The sequence below is a fragment of the Chiloscyllium punctatum genome, chromosome 5 (assembly GCF_047496795.1).
Source record: "Chiloscyllium punctatum isolate Juve2018m chromosome 5, sChiPun1.3, whole genome shotgun sequence".
Classification (NCBI taxonomy): Eukaryota; Metazoa; Chordata; class Chondrichthyes; order Orectolobiformes; family Hemiscylliidae; genus Chiloscyllium; species Chiloscyllium punctatum.
Genome location: NC_092743.1, coordinates 39,375,565 through 39,399,260, shown reverse-complemented (window position 1 = coordinate 39,399,260; position 23,696 = coordinate 39,375,565). Strand labels below are relative to the sequence as shown.

The 23,696-nt window shown below is 41.0% G+C and overlaps 1 protein-coding gene across 1 annotated transcript in view; it reads right to left on the bottom strand.

Moving 5' to 3' along the window:
* Positions 1-23,696, bottom strand: part of kif9 (kinesin family member 9) — a 109,948-nt gene that overhangs the window by 4,395 nt on the left and 81,857 nt on the right. Inside the window, exons 17-20 of the mRNA XM_072570115.1 lie at positions 17,599-17,807; positions 15,416-15,595; positions 5,466-5,578; positions 848-952 (exon numbers count right to left, since the gene is read on the bottom strand). Of these exons, the coding sequence (XP_072426216.1) occupies positions 848-952; positions 5,466-5,578; positions 15,416-15,595; positions 17,599-17,807 (607 nt within the window). The remainder of the gene's footprint in view (positions 1-847; positions 953-5,465; positions 5,579-15,415; positions 15,596-17,598; positions 17,808-23,696) is intronic.

The window sequence follows — 23,696 nt, the reverse complement described above, 5'->3', positions numbered from 1 at the left end:
CCAATGACATCTATGTCAAGATTAGAAAGTGGTGCTGGATAGCACAGCAGGTCAGGCAGCATCCGAGGAGCAGGAAAATTGAGGACTCATTCCTGACGAAGGGCTTTTGCCTGAAACATTGATTTTCTTGCTCCTCGGATGCTGCTTGACCTGCTGTGCTTTTCCAGCACCACTCTAATCTTGACTCTAATTCTTCAGCATCTGCAGTACCCACATCTGCCAATGACATCTATGCTGGCTCAGACACCTTCATCGAATGCATGACATCTGTATATCCACATTTATATGATAAATTGGCAAATGAGTCACAACTGCTTGGGTATCTTGGCTGTAAGATAAATAGTAAGATAGTAGACATTGATACTGACAACTGGGGACACTTTCTGATGTCCGTGACCTATGGAAGCTGACTGTTTGGAATGGACATGGAAGTGTTGAGTGCAAGTTAAAAATGAGAACTTAAATGAGGAACACAAAACTATCTGGACATAATTTACATCAACCTGCACATCCAATCTAACTTACGCCTGGAGACTGCATCTCAAAATTTGGTGAGTATTTGGCTGACGCAAAGAGCGTTTAGGTGGGGAGAAATGCAAAGTCTCAATGCTATTGCTGTTCGGGTTCAATGTAGAGATCAGGTGGGATATGACCAATCTGCAAAAGCCCACGTTGTCATTTTCACGTACTTAGTCCTTGAACTTGTGTTGGTCAGCCACATTCTGACCAAAATAAAGAACTCATAGTTTCTCTCTGTCACCCCACCAATATGAAGTTTTAGTTTTCATCTTAGTAATCCCCACACAGTCTGAGTCTCATTCCATCGTCTGACCTGGAATTCACCTACCCTCTGTTTCAGCTTCATTTGTGCCCTGTAAAATGCAGCTGAACCTGGATTTTTCAACAGAATATCATTCTGGATACGTTGGAACTTCTCCTTATCATCTTCATCCTGGGTGGATGGAAGGAAGAGAAATACTTTTTGTCTGGGTGATGGTAATTTTATTGTGAGTCAAATATAATTTTTTATTACATTTCCCATTTGTTTTATAAACACTTTCCTTTGTTTACTCTCAGTATCAGATTCAGAATAATTAAACATTGATTTTTATTTATACTGGTACATCTTAGAGTATGCTCCATTCTCTTCGCTTTTGCTTGCTGTAATTAATCCCCACGTTTCATTTAAATGCTCACCCACCATTCATTCTCTCCAGTTAGTTAATCCCTCTATCCTTGCCGTTTGTTTAAGTGGCTCCAGTCTTATATGAATAAATTCCACTTATTCTAAAGAGCATTTCAGTGCATGAGGGATCAAACTCCTGATTTATTAAATCAAAACCTTAAGAATCAAATCACTCTCCTGTTGTCTCTTTTTACTATCATGGATAATATTTCAGAAGTGGTTACATTTGAAGAATACTTTTTAAAGTTCCTTCCCAATATCCCTTGTCTGCTTTCTACTGATATTATTTCTTCCCATATGGACAACAACAATTGGTTCCTCACCTGCTCTCCATACTATTCTGACAAGCTGGATGTCAAATCCTTGACCTTACACTCAGAAAGTGACATGCACTGATTATTCTGGTTTCGGTTTGCACAGTAATTTACCTGTAAACCCCTAATACCAGTTCTCTCTTTTCCCTCCATTTCTGACAGGCTGCTGGATTGTCCTGATGCACAGCCCATCCTATCCTCTTGACTACCCAAGTCATCTTTTCTCAAGGGACAGAAACGTTAATGACAACTGCTCCTCCCCCAATTCCTGACTAAAATATATAGCCCTCTTTCGAAATGACCAACCCTCTTTGCTTTAGAACTTGGTAATCTCCCCTCTCTTTTCCTGTACTTATAATGTGATTTTTGGTCTGTTGCTAACTAAGCCTGACCACTTTAATGATTGGTTTACAATTGTTGCATGTGAAAAATACCTCACAATATCTGCAGGTCACCAAGTATTCCATCCTCATGCAACACTTAAGGATGTGGGGAATGAATAGAAAGAGGATAACAGACTAGTTAGGATATTAAAGATTATGGGAAAGAATAATAACAGTGAAATTTGACTGAAAAAATATTAAAGGATATGGGAAGTGAGCAAGTCATAGAGTCATAGAGATGTACAGCATGGAAACAGACCCTTCAGTCCAACCCATCCATGCCGACCAGATATCCCAACCCAATCTAGTCTCACCTGCCAGCATCCAGCCCATATACCTCCATATCCTTCCTATTCATATACCCATCCAAATGCCTCTTAAATGTTGCAATTGTACCAGCCTCCACCACATCCTCTGGCAGCTCATTCTATACATGTACCACCCTCTGCGTGAATAGGTTGCTCCTTAGGTCTCTTTTATATCTTTCCCCTCTCACCCTAAACCTATGCCCTCTAGTTCTGGACTCCCCGACCCCAGGAAAAAGACTTTGTCTGTTTATCCTATCCATGCCCCTCATAATTTTGTAAACCTCTATAAGGTCACCCCTCAGCCTCTGACGCTCCAGGGAAAACAGCCCTAGCCTGTTCAGCCTCTCCCTGTAGCTCAGATCCTCCAACCCTGGCAACATCCTTGTAAATCTTTTCTGAACCCTTTCAAGTTTCACAACATCTTTCCGATAGGAATGAGACAAGAATTGTACGCAATATTCCAACAGTGGCCTAACCAATGTCCTGTACAGCAACAACATGACCTCCCAACTCCTGTACTCAATACTCTGACCAATAAAGGAAAGCATACCAAATGCCTTCTTCACTATCCTATCTACCTACAACTTCACTTTCAAGGAGCTATGAACCTGCACCCCAAGTTCTCTTTGTTTAGCAACACTCCCTAGGACCTTACCATTAAGTGTATAAGTCCTGCTAATATTTGCTTTCCCAAAATGCAGCACCTCACATTTATCTGAATTAAACTCCATCTGCCACATCTCAGCCCATTGGCCCATCTGGTCCAGATCCTGTTGTAATCTGAGGTAACCCTCTTCGCTGTCAACTACACCTCCAATTTTGGTGTCATCTGCAAACTTACTAACTGTACCTCTTATGCTCGCATCCAAATCATTTATGAAAATGACAAAAAGTAGAGGGCCCAGCACTGATTCTTGTGGCATTCCACTGGTCACAGGCCTCCAGACTGAAAAACAACCCTCCACCACCACCCTCTGTCTTCTCTCTTTGAGCCAGTTCTGTATCCAAATGGCTAGTTCTCCCTGTATTCCATGAGATCTAACCTTGCTAATGAGTCTCCGATGGGGAACCTTGTCAAACACCTTACTGAAGTCCATATAGATCACATCTACTGCTCTGCCCTCATCAATCTTCTTTGTTACTTCATCAAAAAACTCAATCAAGTTTGTGAGACATGCTTTCCCACACACAAAGCCATGTTGACTATCCCGAATCAGTCCTTGCCTTTCCAAATACATGTATATTCTTGTCCCTCAGGATTCCCTCCAACAACTTGCCCACCACCGAGGTCAGGCTCACCGGTCTATAGTTCCCTGGCTTGTCCTTACCACCCTTCTTAAACAGTGGCACCACGTTTGGGGCAACCTCCAGTCTTCTGGTACTTCACCTGTGACTATTGATGATACAAATATCTCAGCAAGAGGCCCAGCAATCACTTCTCTAGCTTCTCACAGAGTTCTCGGGTACACCTGATCAGGTCCTGGGGATTTATCCACTTTTATGCATTTCAATACATCTAGCACTTCCTCCTCTGTAATCTGGACATTTTGCAAGATGTCACCATCGATTTCCCTACAGTCTATATCTTCCATATCCTTTTCCACAGTAAATATTGATGCAAAATATTCATTTAGTATCTCCAGTGTCGGGTTAAGTAGAATAAAATGGATATAATAAAGATATTGGGAGTACACAACAGTGATACAGGCAATCAACATAAAATCAACTCACTTAATGTTGTGAATAAAGCAGTGCCAATACATTCATTTAATTTGATTAGATTACTGACAGTGTGGAAACAGGCTCTTCGGCCCAACAAGTCCACACCAACCCGCCGAAGCGCAACCCACCCAGACCCATTCCCCAACATTTACCCCATCACCTAACACTACGGGCAATTTCGCATGGCCAATTCACCTAACCTGCAGATTTTTGGACTGTGGGAGGAAACCCACGCAGACACAGGGAGAATGTGCAAACTCCACACAGACAGTTGCCTGAGGCAAGAATTGAACCCTGGCGCTGTGAGGCAGCAATGCTAGGCACCGTGCCGAGTTCTGAGTTTCCCTTTAACATCCTTTGCCACAGACCTCCTGCAAGGTACATAGAACCATTTCCCCAGAGCGCCCAGTTCCAGCCTAAGTCCTGAAGTCCCTTTACTCATTCCCATTCCAATTCCTACTCTCCATTTTTACCTTTAAAGTCTCCAGTGTGCAATGTGACCATTGGGGATTTTAACTTCTCCTTCCACTTTGCCCTATCCCCAAGCCTGATTTGCAGCCTTGCTCTTGTCCTGGTTTACAGGCCAGCCCCTGCCCCATAGCTCAGACCTCGGTGAGATTTTCAGTTGCCATCTGCTTCTCATTCTGTTCAATCAATGCAGATGCCTGTGGCCAAGTGATTACCTGCACTGACCAATATCTGCCACTAGGTGGACCTTGGTCAATCTAAAAGCACTTATACTGTACACTATTAATGATTTGGAGATGCTTTGGTGTTTGATGATTTGGTGTTGGACTGGGGTGTACAAAGTTAAAAATCACACAACACCAGATTATAGTCCAACAGGTTTAATTGGAAGCACACTAGCTTTCAGGGTGCCACTCCTTCATCAAGTGGTTGTCATTCAACCACCTGATGAAGGAGCGTCACTCCAAAAGCTAGTGTGCTTCCAATTAAACCTGTTGGACTATAACCTGGTGTTGTGTGATTTTCAATTTTGTACACAGTATTGGTTAGAAATCTTTAAAAATAATTGTATATTGCACTGTATGGGTTACTTCCTTTATATTTAGAGATTCATTTTATTTTGCAACTTACTGCCGCTAGAAATACATAGTACTGCACATGTACTGTAGGGTATTTCAACCTGTGCCCTATTTTTTTCCAAGTAATAGGATCCTAACTCTGACTTTAGCACTGATTCCTGTGGGAAACCATTATTCACTTAAAGTCACCAATTTCAAGAACACAGCCACAACTTTAAATGATGGCTACCTATATTGAACAAGGTAGAATATTACAGGAATGTAGATTATGAGTGGGACTAAATTAGAAGGCATAATAAGGGGTATGAGGTGTGAGCATGAGAGGGGGATTAGAATACATTGAGAATTGAAGGCTACAGGAAGCAAGCAAGATATAGGAACTCAGGAAGGGAGGACTACCATAACTGATTTGATGGTCTGAATGGCAAAGTTACTTGTCAGGCCAACTAACAAGAATAGGGGGATGCAGCATACATATATGGTCCAAGCAATCCTAAGAAACTTACCAAAGACAGCATTCTGGATTCTGGGATCAACCCTGGTCGAATGTTATCTTTTTGTACTGAATTCTGAACATCTTCAGAAATGAGAAAAGACTCATTGTACCAAATATCAAACTCTGTATCAGAAAGGGGAAAAAAAGGGCACTATTTAAAATCATATTGCCAAATTTCTTCTTCTCAAACATGAGGAGGAAAATAGAAAGCAATGAAGATGTGTAAAGTGAAAGAGACAAATAGAAATCCTATTGACAAGAAAAAGCAGAACTTTTTCATGGTAGTCGTTCCTGGAAGTGAAGTCACGGTGAATTAAATGCTAAAACAAAAGTTAAAAATTGCAGGTGTTGTAACTCTGATATAAACCAGAAAGTACTAGAAAAAAAAACTCACCATCTGTGGAGAGAGAAACATACTTAATGTTTCATGTCAGATATAATACTTTGTTAAAATATAACTTTTTACTCCTCTCTGACAATTTGCTGGAGATTGGTTCATTAGGTATCAATCTCACTTTGTGCTAAGGTTGAAATTATTTATTTCTGAGCACAATCAGTTTTAAATCTAGGTGGCTCACAATCATGGTGGCTCAGTGGTTAACACTCCTGCCTCACAGCATCAGTGAACCTGGGTTCGATTCTGGCCTTGGTGACTGACTGTGTGGAGTTTGCACGTTGTTCCCGTGTCTGCATGGGTTTTCTCCTGGTGCTCCGGTTTCCTCCCACAATCCAGAGATGTGCAGGTTAGGTTAATTGGCCATGTTGGATTGTCCATGCTGTTCATGGATGTGTAGGTTGGTTGCATTGGTCAGGGATAAATGTAAAGTAATGGGGGATGGATTTGGGTGGGATGCTATTTGGAAGGTTGGTGTGGACTTGTAGGGCTAAAGGGCCTATTTCCAACTGTAGGGATTCTGTAATTGGTTCCAGCACCCCATCACTGGGAAATGGCTAGAAAAGTATCCAGGGTAACTTCTCCCTTGTTTAATCCAGAATAGTGAGGCATATTTTATCATCTGGTTTATATTTTTAAAATATATTTCTGTAATTGTGCCTCTCACAGACTGAGACATGCACTGCCTAGCAATCATTATTCTTGTCTCTTATTTTAGCTCTTGCTATTCCCTTCCTGGTTGTCCTCAGTATCTCTGTCCTAGTTCCGTCCATCACTACATGCCTCAACTTTACATTACCACTTACTCCTCATCACCTTTGATCCCCTTGTTGGGTAAAAATCTATCTCTGCCTAAAACGTATTCAATGAACCTGCCTCCTCTGGTCTGTGGGGAAGACAGTTGCAAAGACTCAACATACTCTGAAAGAAAAATGTCCTCCTCATCTTCAACTTAAATGGTAGATCCTTTATTTTTATAACTATGCACCATAGTTCTGATGAAACATGTTTCTGCATCCACCTTGTCAAGTTTCCTCAGAATCTTATATATTTCAATAAGATCACCCTTTATTTTCTTCTAAACTCTCATGGATTAAGGCCCAGCCTGAACCATATTTTCTCAAAAGATAATGACCTCCTTTATCTCAAGTATCAATCAAGTGAACCTTCTCTGAACTGTTTCTAACCCAGCTATACATAGCCTCAACAACACTCTATGCAACTATAGCATATATTTCCATGTTTGTATTCCCTGTTGTAATAAATTGCAACATGTCTTCTTAAAGATTTGCTACACCAGTGTGCTAACATCTTGTGATACACGTATGAAGATATTCATATCACTCTCTACCACAGAGTTTATAATCTCTCCCTATTCTAACAGTATTCTGCTTTTCTATTCTTTCTGCCAAAATGGACAAATCGCAACTTACCACATGATACTCTATGTACCAAACTTGTGCCCAGTCATTTAACCTGTTTATATCCCTTTGTCAACTCCTTATGCCCTGTTCACAACTTAACTATTTTTTATCTTCAGCAAATGTAGAACAATGCATTTGGTCCCTTCATCCAAGTCATTTATACACATTGCAAATAATTGAGGATGCACCCCTCCCTGTGGCATTCCACTTGTCACCTCACCCTCACCCTCTGCTTCCTATCAGCTACTGGATTAGTGGTGCTGGAAGAGCACAGCAGTTCAGGCAGCATCCAACGAGCAGCGAAATCAACGTTTCGGGCAAAAGCCCTTCATCAGGAATAAAGGCAGTGAGCCTGCAGCATGGAGAGATAAGCTAGAGGAGGGTGGGGGTGGGGAGAGAGTAGCATAGAGTACAATGGGTGAGTGGGGGAGGAGATGAAGGTGATAGGTCAAAGAGGAGAGGGTGGAGTGGATAGGTGGAAAAGAAGATAGGCAGGTCGGACAAGTCAAGGAGACAGTAAGTGAGCTGGAAGTTTGAAACTAGGATGAGGTGGGGGAAGGGGAAATGAGGAAGCTGTTGAAGTCCACATTGATGCCCTGGGGTTGAAGTGTTCCGAGGCGGAAGATGAGGCGTTCTTCCTCCAGGCGTCTGGTGGTGAGGGAGCGGCGGTGAAGGAGGCCCAGGACCTCCATGTCCTCGGCAGAGTGGGAGGGGGAGTTGAAATGTTGGGCCACGGGGCGGTTTGGTTGATTGGTGCGGGTGTCTCGGAGATGTTCCCTAAAGCGCTCTGCTAGGAGGCGCCCAGTCTCCCCAGTCTCCTATCAGCTAGCCAATCCTTCCTCTGTGCCGATATGTCACACTCAAAACCATTAGTTCTTATTTTGCGTCTTAACTTTCGATTAGTCCTTGTTAAATTCATTCTGGAAAACTAAGTACAGTACGACCACCAGTTCCCCTTTCTATATATTGTTCATTACTTTCTCAATGAAAACAATCTGCCTGACTGTTGGGCCAAGATGTGATTTGAGTCACTGGTTATTTCTTAATATCCTTGGGAACAACTAGGGATAAACAATAATTGTTTTACTAGTTTCAGATTTAATCCAAACTGCAGACATCATAATGCCTCTGTGAGGAAGAATTATCATCACAATTTGATTCAGGAGACAATTGCACCCTTTATATTAGGGAGTAATTTAAATTTGGTCAGTAATCGAGAGTTGGATGATGTAACAATAAGTGAGGCAGATATGGGTATCTAGGATGTACTGAAAGAGGAGCTTCATTCTTTGATCTTATCCAACACATAGAAAGTGCTTTCAATTTGTATGGATAAGACTGAACACTGCAGGGAGCACGGACAAACTGCTGAACTACTGAAATATGGGAGCAGGAAGGAATGTGATAATGATAATGGAATAAATACTTTCTTTAGAGCTGCAAGGTTTAAGAATAGGTCCTGTGGAGAAGAAAGAACATTCAGTATGCACAAATTCCACCTAAATCCAGCTATAACCAATTTCCTGACATTCCTGTAGATTTTATTTTAAGCAAAGAGGAGAGAGAGTGAGAGTTTCAGGTGGTTACCATTGACCAGAAACTGTACTGGACTAGCAACTTAAATACAGTGGCTACAAGAATGGGTCAGAGTTTAGAAATCACGCAACGAGTAATTTACTTCCTGACTCCCTAAAGCCTGTCCACCATCTGCAAGGCACAAGTCAGGAGTATCATGGAATACTCCTCACTTGCCTGGATAGGTATAACTCCAACAACACTCAAGAAGCTTGACACCGTCCAGGACAAAGCCACCTGCTTGATGCACAAGCATTCACTCTCTCCACCGTTGGCTCAGTGGTTAGCACTGTTGCCTCAGAGTGCCAGGGACACGACATTGATTCCAACTGTCTGTGGGCAACTGTCTGTGTGGAGTTTACACATTCTCCTGTGTCTGCATGGATATCCTCTGGGAGCTTTGGTTTTCTCCCACAGTCCAAAAGACATGCAGATTAGGTGGATTGGCCATGCTAAATTGCCCCATATTGTCCAGGGATTTGGAGGCTAGGAGGGTTAACCATAGGAAATGGGGTTACAGGGATAGGCTCGAGGGGTGTGTCTGGGTGGGATGCTTTACAAAGGGTCAGTATGGACTTGACACCCTGCTTCTACACTGTAGGGATTCTATGATTCAACAATCTATAGCAGCAGTGTGTCTGCAACGGTATAGTCTATAAAATGCTCTGCAAAATTCATCAAGACTCCTCTCATTTTCCAAACTCCCGACCACTACCATCTAAAAGACCAAAGGCAGCAGATACGTGGGAACATTACCTCCTTCAAGTACCCTTCGAAGCTACTCACCATCTAGGTTTAGAAATATATTGTCATTTCTTCAGTGTCTCTTGGCCAAATCCTGAATTTCCCTCCCTAATAGGGTTGTGGGTTTATCCCTAACATATGGACTACAGTGGTTTCAGATGACAGCTTATCACTTCTCATCTAGGCAACTAGGGATGGACAATAAATGCTGCCCTCGTTCCATGAATGAATTTTTAAAAGCTGGTAAGGGATGCGTTGATATCCAGCATTTTCTTGAGATGTTCTCAGCCTCTTATTTGTAATAGTATCTTCCAAGGAATCCTACATTGGGAGTTATGTCACTTAGGATTCCAGGAATTGTCTGACTGGAGGCACTTTTGCTTCAATTTCTGCATCCTATAGGTCTTTCCCTGGCTGTTTTTCATGGTAGCAGTAGGCCTATCCACACAGGATCACACACACACAGGATTCTGTATTGCTGACTCTACCTGAGTCATCTTGTACCAACATTTCAGCTTCTGCAACAATGCTGCTTGCTTCCCATCATCCAATAGACTTCTGACTTCAAGCAACACTTCATTATACTATTTTCTGAGGTTGATAATGCCATAGGCCTTGCAGAGCTCCTGTAGGATCTTGTCTTCAAAGTTGAGTCCCTGATCACTGTGCATCCAATATAGAACACTAAAACAGACAAGCCAATTGTGCACTAACACTCTGGCTATAGTTAAGGCCTTTTGGTCATGAGTGGGAATGGCCTGCATGAACTTGTATGCATCCATGAGTACAGAAACGTGCTCAGTTCTGTTACTACTGGAGTCAAGGAATGTAACATGCATTGAAATGACCACTAGTAGGCTCATAGAAACCAGGGATCATGTGCTAACAGTGAAGTTGCTACACTGATTTGGCCAAAATATACATAGAATCCCTACATTACAGAAGCAGGCCATTCAGCCTATCGAGTCCAAACCATCCCTTCCCACTTAGACATCCCCCCTCACCCTCCCTATCCCTGTAACCCATGGCTAATCCACCTATCCTGTACTTCCCTGGACACAATGGGTAATTTAGTCCACTTAATCTGCACATCTTTGGACTCTGGGAAGAAACTGGAGCACCCAGAGGAAACTCCACGCAGACACAGGAAGAATATGCAAACTCCACACATACAGTTATCTGAGGCTGAAATCTATCCTGGTCCCTAGCACTGTGAGGCAGCAGTGCTAACCACTGAGTTACTGGATTCCCCTCTCACAATATACCTTTCACAATTGCAACAGTAGTCATCAATATTAGCCATCCTGTGCCAGCAGTTCTGCTGTCTGCTGAATGGAGACATCTTTTCCATTACCTTTGTCCTGCTTGGTCATGAAGTGCTATGAGCACTTGACATCTGATGGATGAGTTGTTTCACCTATCTCCTTGTCACGGACTATCTCTACTTTATAGTCTTTTGGTGCTCTTCTGACCAAAGTACTTCACTTCAGACTTCTCTGCAGCAGTTATCTGTCCCTCATTCCACCAACTATCAATGTCTTCCTTACGGTTTAAATTTCTTTCAAGTTTTGTGTCATCGGAAAATTTGGAAATTGTCCCTTCCACACCAAGATCTAGATCATTAATATATATCAGGAGAAGTAAACATCCCAATACTGACCCCTGGGGAACTCCACTACAAACCTTCTTCCAGCCCAATAAACAGCCATAAACCATTCTGTTTCCTATCACTTAGCCAACTTTGTATCCATGTTGCTACTGTCCCTTTTTATATCATGAACAATACTTGCCTGTCAGATCTATTGCATGGCACTGTATCAAATGTCTTTTGGAGATCTGTGTATACCACATAAACAGTGTTACCCTCATCAAGTCTTTGTGTTAACTTTAAAAAAAAACTCCAGAAAGTTAGTTAAACACAATTTCACCTTCAAATCCCATGCTGAATCTTCCTACTTCTTTCCATGTCACTATTAATTCTATTCTCAAATAATTATTTCTCGATGTTCCCCACTACTGAAATTAAATTGATTGGTCTGTGATTGCTGGGAGTATGCTGACAATCTTTTTTGAACAAGCCTGGAATGTTCACGATTCTCCAGTATTTTGGCACCTCTCCTGAGTCCAGGGAAGACAAAAAATTGTGGCCAGTGTCCCCTCAATGTCTACCCTCATGTTTTAAAAAAAATCCTTGGATGTAACGTGTCTGGTTCCTAGGCCTTGACAACATTAAGTGCCAACAATTTATCCAAGAGTGCTTCCTGATTAACGTTGAACCCTTCTAGTGAGTTTCTTCCTCTGTCACCACGGCCTCGGCAGCATCCTTCACTTCTGTAAAACAAAGTATTCATGTAACACCTCAACCATAATCTGCTCCTCCATGAACAAATCTCCTTTTTGGTCTCTGATTGGTCTCATTCTTCCTTTAACCACTCCCTTACTGTTTATATGCCTATCGAAGACTTTGGTATTCCCTTTTATGTCAGCTGCTAGTCCTTTCTCATAGTTCCTCTTTGCTTCTGTTATTTGCTTTTCATCTCTCCCACTAAACCTTTGTTATTTGTATTGGTTCTCAATTGTATTTTCTGCCTTATATCTGTCAAAAGCACACTTTCTTTCTAAGCTTATGTTCTATCTCCTTTGTCATCCAGAGATTTCTGGATTTGTTTGTCCTGTCTTTTCCATTTCGGGGAATACACCCTGAATACATCTGCTCCTTAAAGGTGGCCCATTGTTCAATTACTGTTTTTCCCACCAGCCTCTTATTATAATCAATCCTCTCAGCCATGTTATTGCCCCATTAAAGTCAGCCCTCCACAAATTGATTTTTCTTCCTCTGGACTGTTGTATGTCATGTTGCAACAACATCCTGACCTTATGATATGATGACCACTGTCTTTTAAATGTTCCTCCACTGACACTTGATTCACTTGGCCCATCTCATTTCGAGGACCAGGTCCAAAAAAATGTATCCTTCGCTGTCGGACTAACAGCATCCTGCTGTAGAAAACCCTCCCACACATCCTCTGAGAACACTTACCCCTCACTGTCCCTTACACTACCCATCTATGTTTGGGTAATTGAAGCCCAACTTTATAACTACTCTGTGATGTTGATATTTCTCTGTAATTTCCCTACAGGCTTGTTCCTCTACATCTTTTCAACTAGTTGGTGTTCTATAGACTAAACTGAACAATGTAATTACTCTTTTATTCCATATCTCTAGCCAGATGGATTCTGTCCGTGAACCCTCTTAGACATCCTAATTCTCCAGAACTGTAATGTCCTTCTTAGTCAATACTGCTGTCTATCCTCCTTTCTTTCTTTTTCTATCTTCCCTGAACAACTTATACCCAGGAAGATTTAACATCCAGTCTTGCCCTTCCTTGAGCCAGGTCTCCGTCAGTACTACAATATAATATTCCACATTGAAATCTATATCTGTAATAACCCAACCTTATTTGATATACTCCCAGCATTTACACACATGTACATTTACCATGTTTGGACTTCCTTTCTTTCTCCCCTACTCCAACTTCACCTATTACCTTACTATTCTCTATGCTAGTGCCAGTTGTATCCCTAAGTATTTTTCAAGCCTTTGTATTATCCTCTACTATTTTGTTTTGGTTGGCAACACTGCCAACTTAGATTGGCACTATCAAAATGCTTCACAAGGAACTCCATTCCAACTCTGTTTAGGTGCAACCCTTCTTGTACCTTCTTCCCAGCAAAACATTTTGGGACACCTTTAATCTCTAACAATCTCAGTAACCAGGCTTGCTGTCAGGTGGACTCCAGATCAGTCACATGACCCACTTCATTTTACCTTATTAAAGAAACAATTCCAAATGATATGCTCATAATTTTAACAAAACCATAGTCTCAGGAAAAGCGCTTAACTAATTAGGTCTGAGATGAGGAGAAATGCCTCCATTCAGAAAGTTATGAATCTTCTTGTGAGGACTGTAGATGATCAATCAATGAGTATATTCAAGGCTGATATCTATAGATTCTTGGAATAGAAGAGAAGTGAATATGAGGATCAGGTAGGAAAGAACAGTTGTAATAGATAATAAACCATGATGTTACTGATTAGCAAAGAGAATATGGTCAACTCTAGCTTATATTTCTAATGTCATCTGGAATTGCTTCTTTATAAATACTGTAAGACATTACCACAACCAGAAGCAGTACGTAGGGATGGATTGTACTGTGGCCAATGAGAAGATATACTTGTGTGAATTCAGATTAATTTGGGAATACAATACTAAGGATGACTATCTTTTATAATGCTTAACCATGAGGTTAAAAGGGTTCTTCCCCTTTTAATGTGATAAAGTGATGGATGCTGGGGCAACTATATGATATACAAATATGATGACAGCACTTCTGCAATTTATAATCAGTTCAGGGAGAATATGGTCTTTTTGCCTGATGGAAGGTCAATAATTTGGACTTTAGCAGCTATAATCAACCCTAGCTACTGTGCATTCAAGGGTAGAGCGTAGCTTCAAAGCTTTTGATGTTCTGTGCTTCAGAGATATGAAGAGTGGAAAGTTCCTGGTTATTTTTAACATGGTGATTGGAGGCTCAGCTGTATGACTAAAGAAGCAATTTAGCTATTCTGTGATTGCTTTTGCATGGTATATTTCAGCAGCTTTCTTGATGTTTCCCAATTCACATTTTAGCTTATCATCCTCTCAATGTCTGCAAAACAAATTGCATTCTTGTCTCCTCTTTTCTGTCCCTCTGAGTGTGTATCAACACTTTAAATATGTTATCTAATTTTCTAACTGACTCCCATTCATAGTTGCTTTATACTTTGACCACTTTGTGGATTTTGAATGAAGGAATTGGTCCTTTGTGACCTCAGAGAAGTGCAGTAGAAATTTGTACTGGATTTAAGTTCTTAACTGTGAATTCGTGGCTATGAGGAGAAACTTGCTAGTGTTACTACTAGGGTTATATCATTGGCATGGGGAATGGGGGAGGGCATAATTCCTTGTGTTAATTGAAGATTAATAGATATGTCATCAGAGTTTGCAAATGTTTACATGATACACCAATTAAATTAATGCTAGACAGTTTATTTACTGTTTAATTTTATATGGATTGCAATTTATGCGATTTGGATTTATAGGATGAACTCCTTCCCTTCATATCTCACTTTGAGTAACATGAATACATGCGGGGTCATTAAGAAACCTGCCAACCTCTGTTAGGTCTCTACTTAGAATCACAAAGCTCTCCATATGAAAGCTTATCATTGGAATATACTGTAAACTATGAGCATAAAATAACCCTTCATTGGCATTAATGAGAGCATTCAGAGATACACAATGTTTGGTCATACACAGAAGATCGAAGAGTATACCTGTGATTTTCTAGTCTAACTGGTTTTGTAAGGCATTATATTTACATTGTCACTTGTCATGTGTCTCAGAAATGTCTCAAACTATCTCAAACCCGAGTTATCTGACAATCTTACGTACGCAAAGCAAGAATTTTCAGACAGTGCAATGACGTATAACTAGAAAATCTGTTTATGATCAAGGGAGGAATGTTGGCCAGAACATTTTTCTAATCTTCTTTCAATAGTACTACAGTAACTTTCAAATCTCTCTGAGCCAATGAAAATAGAAACAATCTCTCATCTGAAGTATAACAACTCCAACAGAACAATACTACCATTAGCTGAGCATTCACTGAGTAACTTAAACATGGTTATTTTTTTTTCTTGCAAATAATGATATTCCTGATCACTGTAACTGCTGCAGTTGAAATCTCAGCATATTTTTGAGCTGTGTAGTCTTCCCTTACCTGTTAACAGCCGCAGCCTACACTGGTCCACCAGCTTGTGGCAGTATTGGAGCTCCACCTTCAGGTCTCGCAAAGTATCAAAGTCGTGCCGGTATTGGTGTTTCAAATCCTTCAATTGCATGACCAAGTTGAACTCATCTTCATCGATCACTGGATCACCTTGTTCATTCAGGTAATCACCTGTTAGGTGTGGAAAGGACCAATAATCAAACAAGTTTTGTCAATTTTTGGACTATGCCCTTGGTTGATTAATCTTGTAAATGCAATGACAGATTTTGAGAAAATATATGAGAATGAGTTAAGTTGAACTTTGGCAATGAATCACATACAGTTTTACAGGTCACAGGTAATGAAGTACATTGGCTGTTATATCTGACAAAAGTTTATCATTCTCAGCATCATCCAAGTCATCATTGTTCACATAAGTCTGCAAGCGTCTGGCATTAAGTATTTGATCGTGGAAATCATTACACACAGTCTAATTCTCTTTTACCAGTGGGGTTTATCAGGTAGTGATCAGAAACAGGAACCCTGGCATCTCCATCCCTAACCTTAAGCATAGCAGTGTGGAGTTCAAATGTGGTGCAAGACTTGATGCTTTTATTTAACTAGCTGACTCAATTTAGACTAGGATTGAAATTGTATCATCTTTGTTTACCCACTGAAGCACTGGGCCTGTGGAGCTGATAACGTGGTTTTAACAAAAACCCTCTTCATCCTTCTAACAGTGAGATTATAAAGTTGTACACTGGACAATTTGTAACTTGACCTAACATTATTAGAAATATCAATCCCATCAGTTTTATCTGTATTTGTTTCCAGGCTAGAGTCAGTTTATTTAAGATAGCATTAGCTAAAGATTTTAGCTACATTGATATACCAGCCAAGGAAACAAGGACAATGAGTATGTTACGACATGGGGTAAACCCTCCTGCTTAATTTAAACCAGCAACACAGAAAAGATTTATCCCGTGCACTAATCTGTGAAAATTCGAGAGACCAAGAGCTATTTAAAGTAAAAGTTAACAGCTTTATTTCTTAAAGTATAACAGAGAATAATTAACTAACAACTATTTACAACTCCTTCCTCTAATCTATCTTTTACTTTCCCTTCTATAATACTAATCTGATAAAACCCCTGATTAAGATTTACTTAAAAATTCAAATTTCAAAACCAGCCAGATGTCGAAACTTCTCTTTGTAGATTTGCTCCCCAGGTCGGTATTGATGTTTTTCTCTGTGCAAACTCCTTCCCTAGACAGGTACCTCTCAGACAGTTCTGACTAGCAGTCTACATCTGTTGGTCTTGTGGCAGTTCTCTTCCCAACTGTTAAATTTTCCCCAGTTTTTAAGATTGTCATTATACTCAATTCAAACTTGATTGGAAGTTGGTATTTTTATAACAAGTGTCTGTGAGTTACTCCACTGCAGTCCTCTCACAGACCAGACAGATCTATACCTGATATTCACACATATTTATTTGATTAGTGCTTAGATCACTTGACAAGTTATCCAGAGAGTGTCACTGGAAATTCCACCATGCAGTTTGATTACTTAAATTCAGTTTTAAGTAAAAGGGACAATGAAGCAATCAGATTGTCACAGAAATGCAACCAGTTTTCTGATGTTCTTTAGCGAAATAGTATGTCATTCTTATCCAGAATGGCCTGGGTGAGTCCAGTCCAACACCAATATAATTGGCTTGACTACCCTTTGAAGTGACTCAGGAGTTTCTACCTCCTCAGAGCAGTTAGGGATTGACAGTCAATGTCAGCTTCTCTCATGAAATCCACTACACAAAATAAAATTTTTAAAAAGTCAACTTAGAGTTGAAGGAGCAGCATGATAATGAAGAGCAGAAACTGTAGAATAACTGTAGTGCTAAATTGGCCCAGTGGTTAGCATTGCTGCTTCACAGTGCTTGTGAACCGGGTTCAAATCCAGCTCTGGGTATCTAACTGTGTGGAGTTTGCATATTCTCCCTGTGTTGGTGTGGATTTTCACCGGTTGTGCCAATTTCCTCCCACTGTCCAAAGATGTACAGTTGAGGGGGCTGGGTCTGGGTGGAATGATTTTTGGAAGGTTGGTGCAGACCTGATGGGCCAAATGGTCACTTTCTGTACTGTAAGGATTCTATGATGCTGTTTGTGTCAAAGAAACTGCTCACAGTCCTGTGGCATTACCTTGATGCTGACGCTCCTGTTTCTTGACATTGAGTGCCTGGTTACTGATGTCAATTTCCTCCTTAATGTTGTTGATCCTTTCAGTCAGCTCCTTCACACTCTTCCTTTTCATACTAAGAATACTTTTATTCTCCATTAAGATACGATTAATTTCACGTCCTTTTTCATTTTTGAACACTTCAAACATTGATGCTTTTAGTGGAGGAGTGCTAAATCACAAAAAAAGGGAACATAAATCAAGAATAAAACTAGAAAGAATTAATCCTAACCGGACAAAACTGCTTTTGATAAATCTTATTTTTAATTTTTGTTTAATTTCTTTAGATAAAAGCCACTCCACAAGGTCGTGCCACTTGCTATGATCCTGAGCCACAGACTATTTATCAGTCTGAAGAAACTACAGTGTATTTGTTGTCACCCATTTCTACTGAGATCACTGGGTCGTAATATAATGCTTTAAGCCCATGTGTCATTCAAGCAAATTTTTCTAATCATTCGTAGGATTTAGGCATCACTGGGTAGGCTAGCATTAATTGCCACATGGATCAATGCCAGGACCCCAGGTATATATATTAATGATTTAGATGTGAAAACTAAGAATAATACCTCCAGGTTTGCAGACGATACAGAGCTAGTGGGGAAGGTGAACAGTGAAGAAGATGTAGTGAAGAAGAAGAATTGGAAGAAGATGTAGAGATGCTTCAATGTGATTTGGACAAGTTGAGTGAGTGGGTATGACAGAAGAAGGGATAACTTTTGTAAATTTATTCATGGGATGTGGGTGTCACTAGCTAGGCCAGCATTCATTGCCCATCCCTAATTGCTCAGAGGGCAGTAAAGAGTCAATCACATTGCTGTGGGTCTGAAGTTACCAAGTAGGCCAGACTAGCTAAGATTTCCTTCCCAAAGGACATTTAGTGAACCAGCTGGGTTTTCTCTGACTATCGACAATAGTTTCATGATCATTCTTAATTCCAGATTTCCATGGACTCCTAATTCCAGATTTTTATTGACCTCAGATTCTACTATCTGCCATGGTGGAATTCAAACTCAGATCCCCAGAACTTTACCTTGGTTTCTGGATTAACAATTTAGCAATAATACCACTAGGCCATCACCTACTCTTAAATGTGATATTATTCACTTTGGTAGCAAAAGGAGGAAGTCAGATTATTATCTGTGGTGATGGATTGGGAAAGGAAAAGGTGTGATAAAGACCTGAGTGTTCTTTTACACCAGCTGCTGGAGGTGCTGAAGAAGGCAAGTGGCATGTTGACTTTTATAGCAAGAGGATCTGAGTACAGGAACAGGGATGTCTTGTTGCAATTGTGCAAGGCCTTGGTGATCCATGTGCAGTTTTGGTCTCCTTATTTGAGGAAGAATGTCTTGGCTTTAGGGGGAGTGCAACAAAGGTTTACCAGACTGATTCTTAGGATGCAGCACTGACAGATGCAGACAGACTGGATTGGTTAGGATTATATTAACTGGAATTTAGAAGAATGAGGGGGAATCCCATAGATACCATTAAAACTTTTACACAAGGAAAATGCAGGAAGAATGTTCCCAATGACCAGGGAGTCCAGAACGAGGGATAATGGTCTAAGAAATTTAGGTCTGAGATAAGTAAAGATCTCTTCACCCAGAGAGTGGTGAGCCTGTGGAGTTCTCTGCCACATAAAGCAGTTGAGGCAACTGTTGTGTGGCACTATCACCATGTTAAATGGCACAAACTTCAAACAGATCTAGCAACTCAAAACTGTATCCATGAGGTGTTGTGCACTGTCAAACGTCAGCAGAATTGTATTCCAACACAATCTATAACTTTATAGCCTGGCTCATCCATTATCATCAAGCCAGGGAATCAACTCTGGAGCAGGACAGCATGCCAGGAGCACACCAGGCATACATTAAGATGAGGTGTCAAACTGGTGAAGCTACCAAACAGGACTACGTCCATGCCAAATAGCCTAAGCAGCAAATGATAGACAGAGATAAGCAATCCCTCAGCCAATGGATCAGATCTAAGCTCTGCAGTCCTGCCACATTATAGACTCATAGTGGCATACAGCATGAAAACCGACCCTTTGATCCAGCTAGTTCACACTGACCATGTTCCCAAACCAAATTAGTTCCACTTGACTGGATTTGGGATACATCCCTCCAAATATTTTATATTCATGTATTTATCCAAATGTCTTTTAAAAGTTTTAACTGTACCTGCATGCACCACTTCCTCTGGCAGTTCATTCTACTGTCGGTGTAAAAAAGTTGTCCCTCATGTCCTTTTTAAATCTTTCGTCTCTCACCTTAAACATATGTCCCCTACTTTTGAATTTCCTGTACACAAAAATCAGGACAATCCAACCCAGTCAATTATTGCCCTATCAGTCTACACTCACTCATCAGTAAAGTGACAGAAGATGTCATCAATAGTGTTGTCAAGCAGCACCTGCTCAGCAATCACCTGCTCAGTGATACCTAGTTTGGGTTTCGCCAGGGCCACTCAGCTCCTGACCTCCTTACAGCCTGGGTTCAAACATGGACAAAAGGACTAAATTCCAGAGACTGACAGCTCTTGACATCAAGGCTATATTCAACTGAATGTGACATCAAGGAGCTCTAGCAAAACTGGAATTCATGGGTACCAGGGACCCAACTCTCTATTGGTTGGAGTCATACCTGGCAGATAGGAAGATGGTTATGGTTGTTGGAGGTCAGTCATCTCAGTTCCAGAACACTGCAGGAATTCCTCAGGGTAAATGTCATTGACCCAACCATCTTCAGCTGCTTCATCAATGATCTTGCCACCATCATTAGGTCAGATGTTCACCGATGATTGCACGATGTTCAGTGCCATTCTTGACTCCTCAGATACTGAAGCACTCCATGTTGAAGTGCAACAAGATCTGGACAATATTCAAGGTTTCAGCTGAAAAGTAGTAAGTAACATTCACCCCACACAAACGCCAGGTTATGGCCATCATCAAGAAGAGACAATCTAAACATCACCCCTTGACATTCAATGGTGTTACCATCACCGAATTTCCCCACTATCAGCATCCTGGGGTTACCATTGACCAGAAACCCAAGTGGAATCATTGCATAAACACAGTGGCTACAAGAGTAGGCCAAAGGCTAGGAATACTATGACAAGTAATTCACCTCCTGTCTCCCCAAAGCCTGCCCATCATCAAAAAGTCAGTAGTATGTGATGGAATATTCCTCACATGCCTGGATGGGTGTAGCATCAACAACACTTATGAAGCTGGATACCATCCAAGACAAAGCAACCTGTTTGATTGGCACCACACCCACAAACATTCACTCCCTTCTCCCTCCACACTACGAACAGTGTTAATCACCTTATCTGAGGAACAATATGCTGGCATTGGAGGCAGCTCACAGAAGGTTCACGAGGGAAAACCCTGTCAAAGAGTGATTTTCTTAAGAAGAGAGTATGAGTAGCTTTGGCCTGTACACATTGGAGTTTAGAAGAATGAAAGTGACCTTATTGAAACATGCAAGATTTAAAAGGACCTTGACAGGGTAAATGCAAGGGAGTTGTTTGCCCTTGTGAGAGAGGCTAGGACCATAAGGCATAATCTCAGAGTAAGGGATTGCCAAAGTAAGGCAGAGATGAGGAGGAATTCCTTCACTCAGGAGTAATAATAAGCTTTAAGAATATTCAAGGCTGAATAGACAGATTTGCATTCTGGAAGGGAATGAAGGGTTATGGGGAAAAGGCAGGAAAGTGAGCGTAAGGACTATCATATCAACCATGATTGAATGGTGGAGTAAACCTAATGTGCCAGATAGCCTACTTCTTCTCCTATGTCTTATGGCCTTATGGTGGCCTGACATAACACATAGAAACATGGAAAATAGAAGCAGGAGTAAGCAGTTCGACCTTTTCAGCCTGCCCTGCTATTCAATATGATAGTTGGTGATCATACTATTCAGTACCATGTTTCTGTTTTCGCTCCATATCGCTTGATCCCTTTAGATCTAGGAGCTATATCTAACTCCTTCTTGAAATCATTCTTTTTAAAATTCATTTGTGGGATGTGGGCATTGCTGGCTGGGCCAGCATTTATTGCCTGTCCCTAGTTGCCCTTGAGAATGTGATGGTGGAGTGCCTTCTTGAACTGCTGTAATACATCTGCTATGGGTTGACCCATAATGTCATTAGGGAGGTAACTCCAGGATTTTGACCCATTGACATCAAAGGAATGGTGATATATTTCCAATTTACGATGGTGAGTGGCTTGGAGACAAACTTGAAGGTAATGATGTTTCCATGTATCTGCTGGTCCTTGACCTTATAGATGGAAGTGGTTATGGGTTTGGAAGGTGCTCTTTGAGGATCTTTGATGAATTTCTGCAGTACACCTTGTAGGTAGTGCACATGGCTGCTACGTGCATGATAAATGGCAAAATTGATGAACAACTATGCAGCTATGCAGAATTAAACTAAATCCCCTTAATTTCAGACACACAAAATAATACAACAAACAAGGCAATAAAACTCTGCAGAAATTATGTGGGTTTTTTATTTAAAAAGGAAAATGGGAAAACACCTTGCAGGGTCAAGGATTCTGAACTCTAAGGACAAAAAAAGGGAAAAATTCTCACAGTCTAGTTGACTTCCTGTCATCGAGTTCACAATACTGACAGTGGTAGAATCCTTAGATCAAACTAATTTAGGTGTATTGTTTAAATACAAGTCTCTTCATGGAAGTTAACTGTTCAGTTCTCAGAGAAAGTTAAAATACTGATTTCTGGAAATTCTTCAAGTTCTCAGAAGGAGTAGGGGGTGATGGATTCTCAGGGGAACGTAGCACGAACAGCAAGGTTTCTGGTATTGAGACTGGCTCCAATGCAACGAGGGGTACGTCGGCTTCCAAGAGATCAATTGTGTTAGGGGATTCTGTAGTCAGAGGTAAAGACAGACGTTTCTGTGGCTAGCAGAGAAAAAGCAGAATGATGTGTTGTTTCCCTGGTGCCAGGATCAAGGATGTCTCAGAGAGGGTGCAAAACTTGTCCTACTCTTGGGAAATAAGGCAGGGTAGGTGACTGAGGTGTCAGTGGGGGAGCACTTTGGGGCCAGCGACCATAATTCTATTAGTTTTAAAATAGTGATGGAACAGGAAAGACCAGATCTAAAAGTTGAAGTTCTAAATTGGAGAAATGCCAATTTTGACGGTATTAGGCAAGAACTTTTGAAAGCTGATTGGAGTCAGATGTTCGCAGGTAAAGGGACGGCTGGAAAATGGGAAGCCTTCAGAAATGAGATAACAAGAATCCAGAGAAAGTCAGGGTGAAAGGGAAGGCTGGTAGGTATAGGGATTGCTGGATGACTAAAGAAATTGAGGGTTTGGTTAAGAAAAAGAAGGCAGCATATATCAGGTATAGACAGGATAGATCGAGTGAATCCTTAGAAGAGTATAAAGGAAGTAGGAGTATACTTAAGAGGGAAATCAGGAGGGCAAAACGGGGACATGAGATAGCTTTGGCAAATAGAGTTTAGGAGAATCCAAAAGGTTTACAAATATATTAAGGACAAAAGGGTAACTAGGGAGAGAATAGGGCCCCTCAAGGCGGCCGTTGTGTGGAGCCACTGAAAATGGGGGAGATACTAAATGAATATTTTGCATCAGTATTTACTGTGGAAAAGGATATGGAAGATACAGACTCAGGGAAATAGATGGTGACATCTTGCAAAATGTCCAGATTACAGAGGAGGAAGTGTTGGATGTCTTGAAATGGTTAAAGATGGATAAATCTCCAGGACCTGATCAGGTGTACCCAAGAACAATGTGGGAAGCTAGAGAAGTGATTGCTGGGCCTCTTGCTGAGATATTTGAAAAACCAATAGTCATAGGTAAGGTGCCAGAAGACTGGAGGTTGGCAAACGTGATGCCACTGTTTCAGAACGGCGGTAAAGACAAGCCAGGGAACTATAGACCGGTGAACCTGATTTCGGTGGTGGGCAAGTTGTTGGAGGGAATCCTGAGGGACAGAACATACATGTATTTGGAAAGGCAAGGACTGATTTGGGATAGTCAACATGGCTTTGTGCGTGGGAAATCATGTCTCAC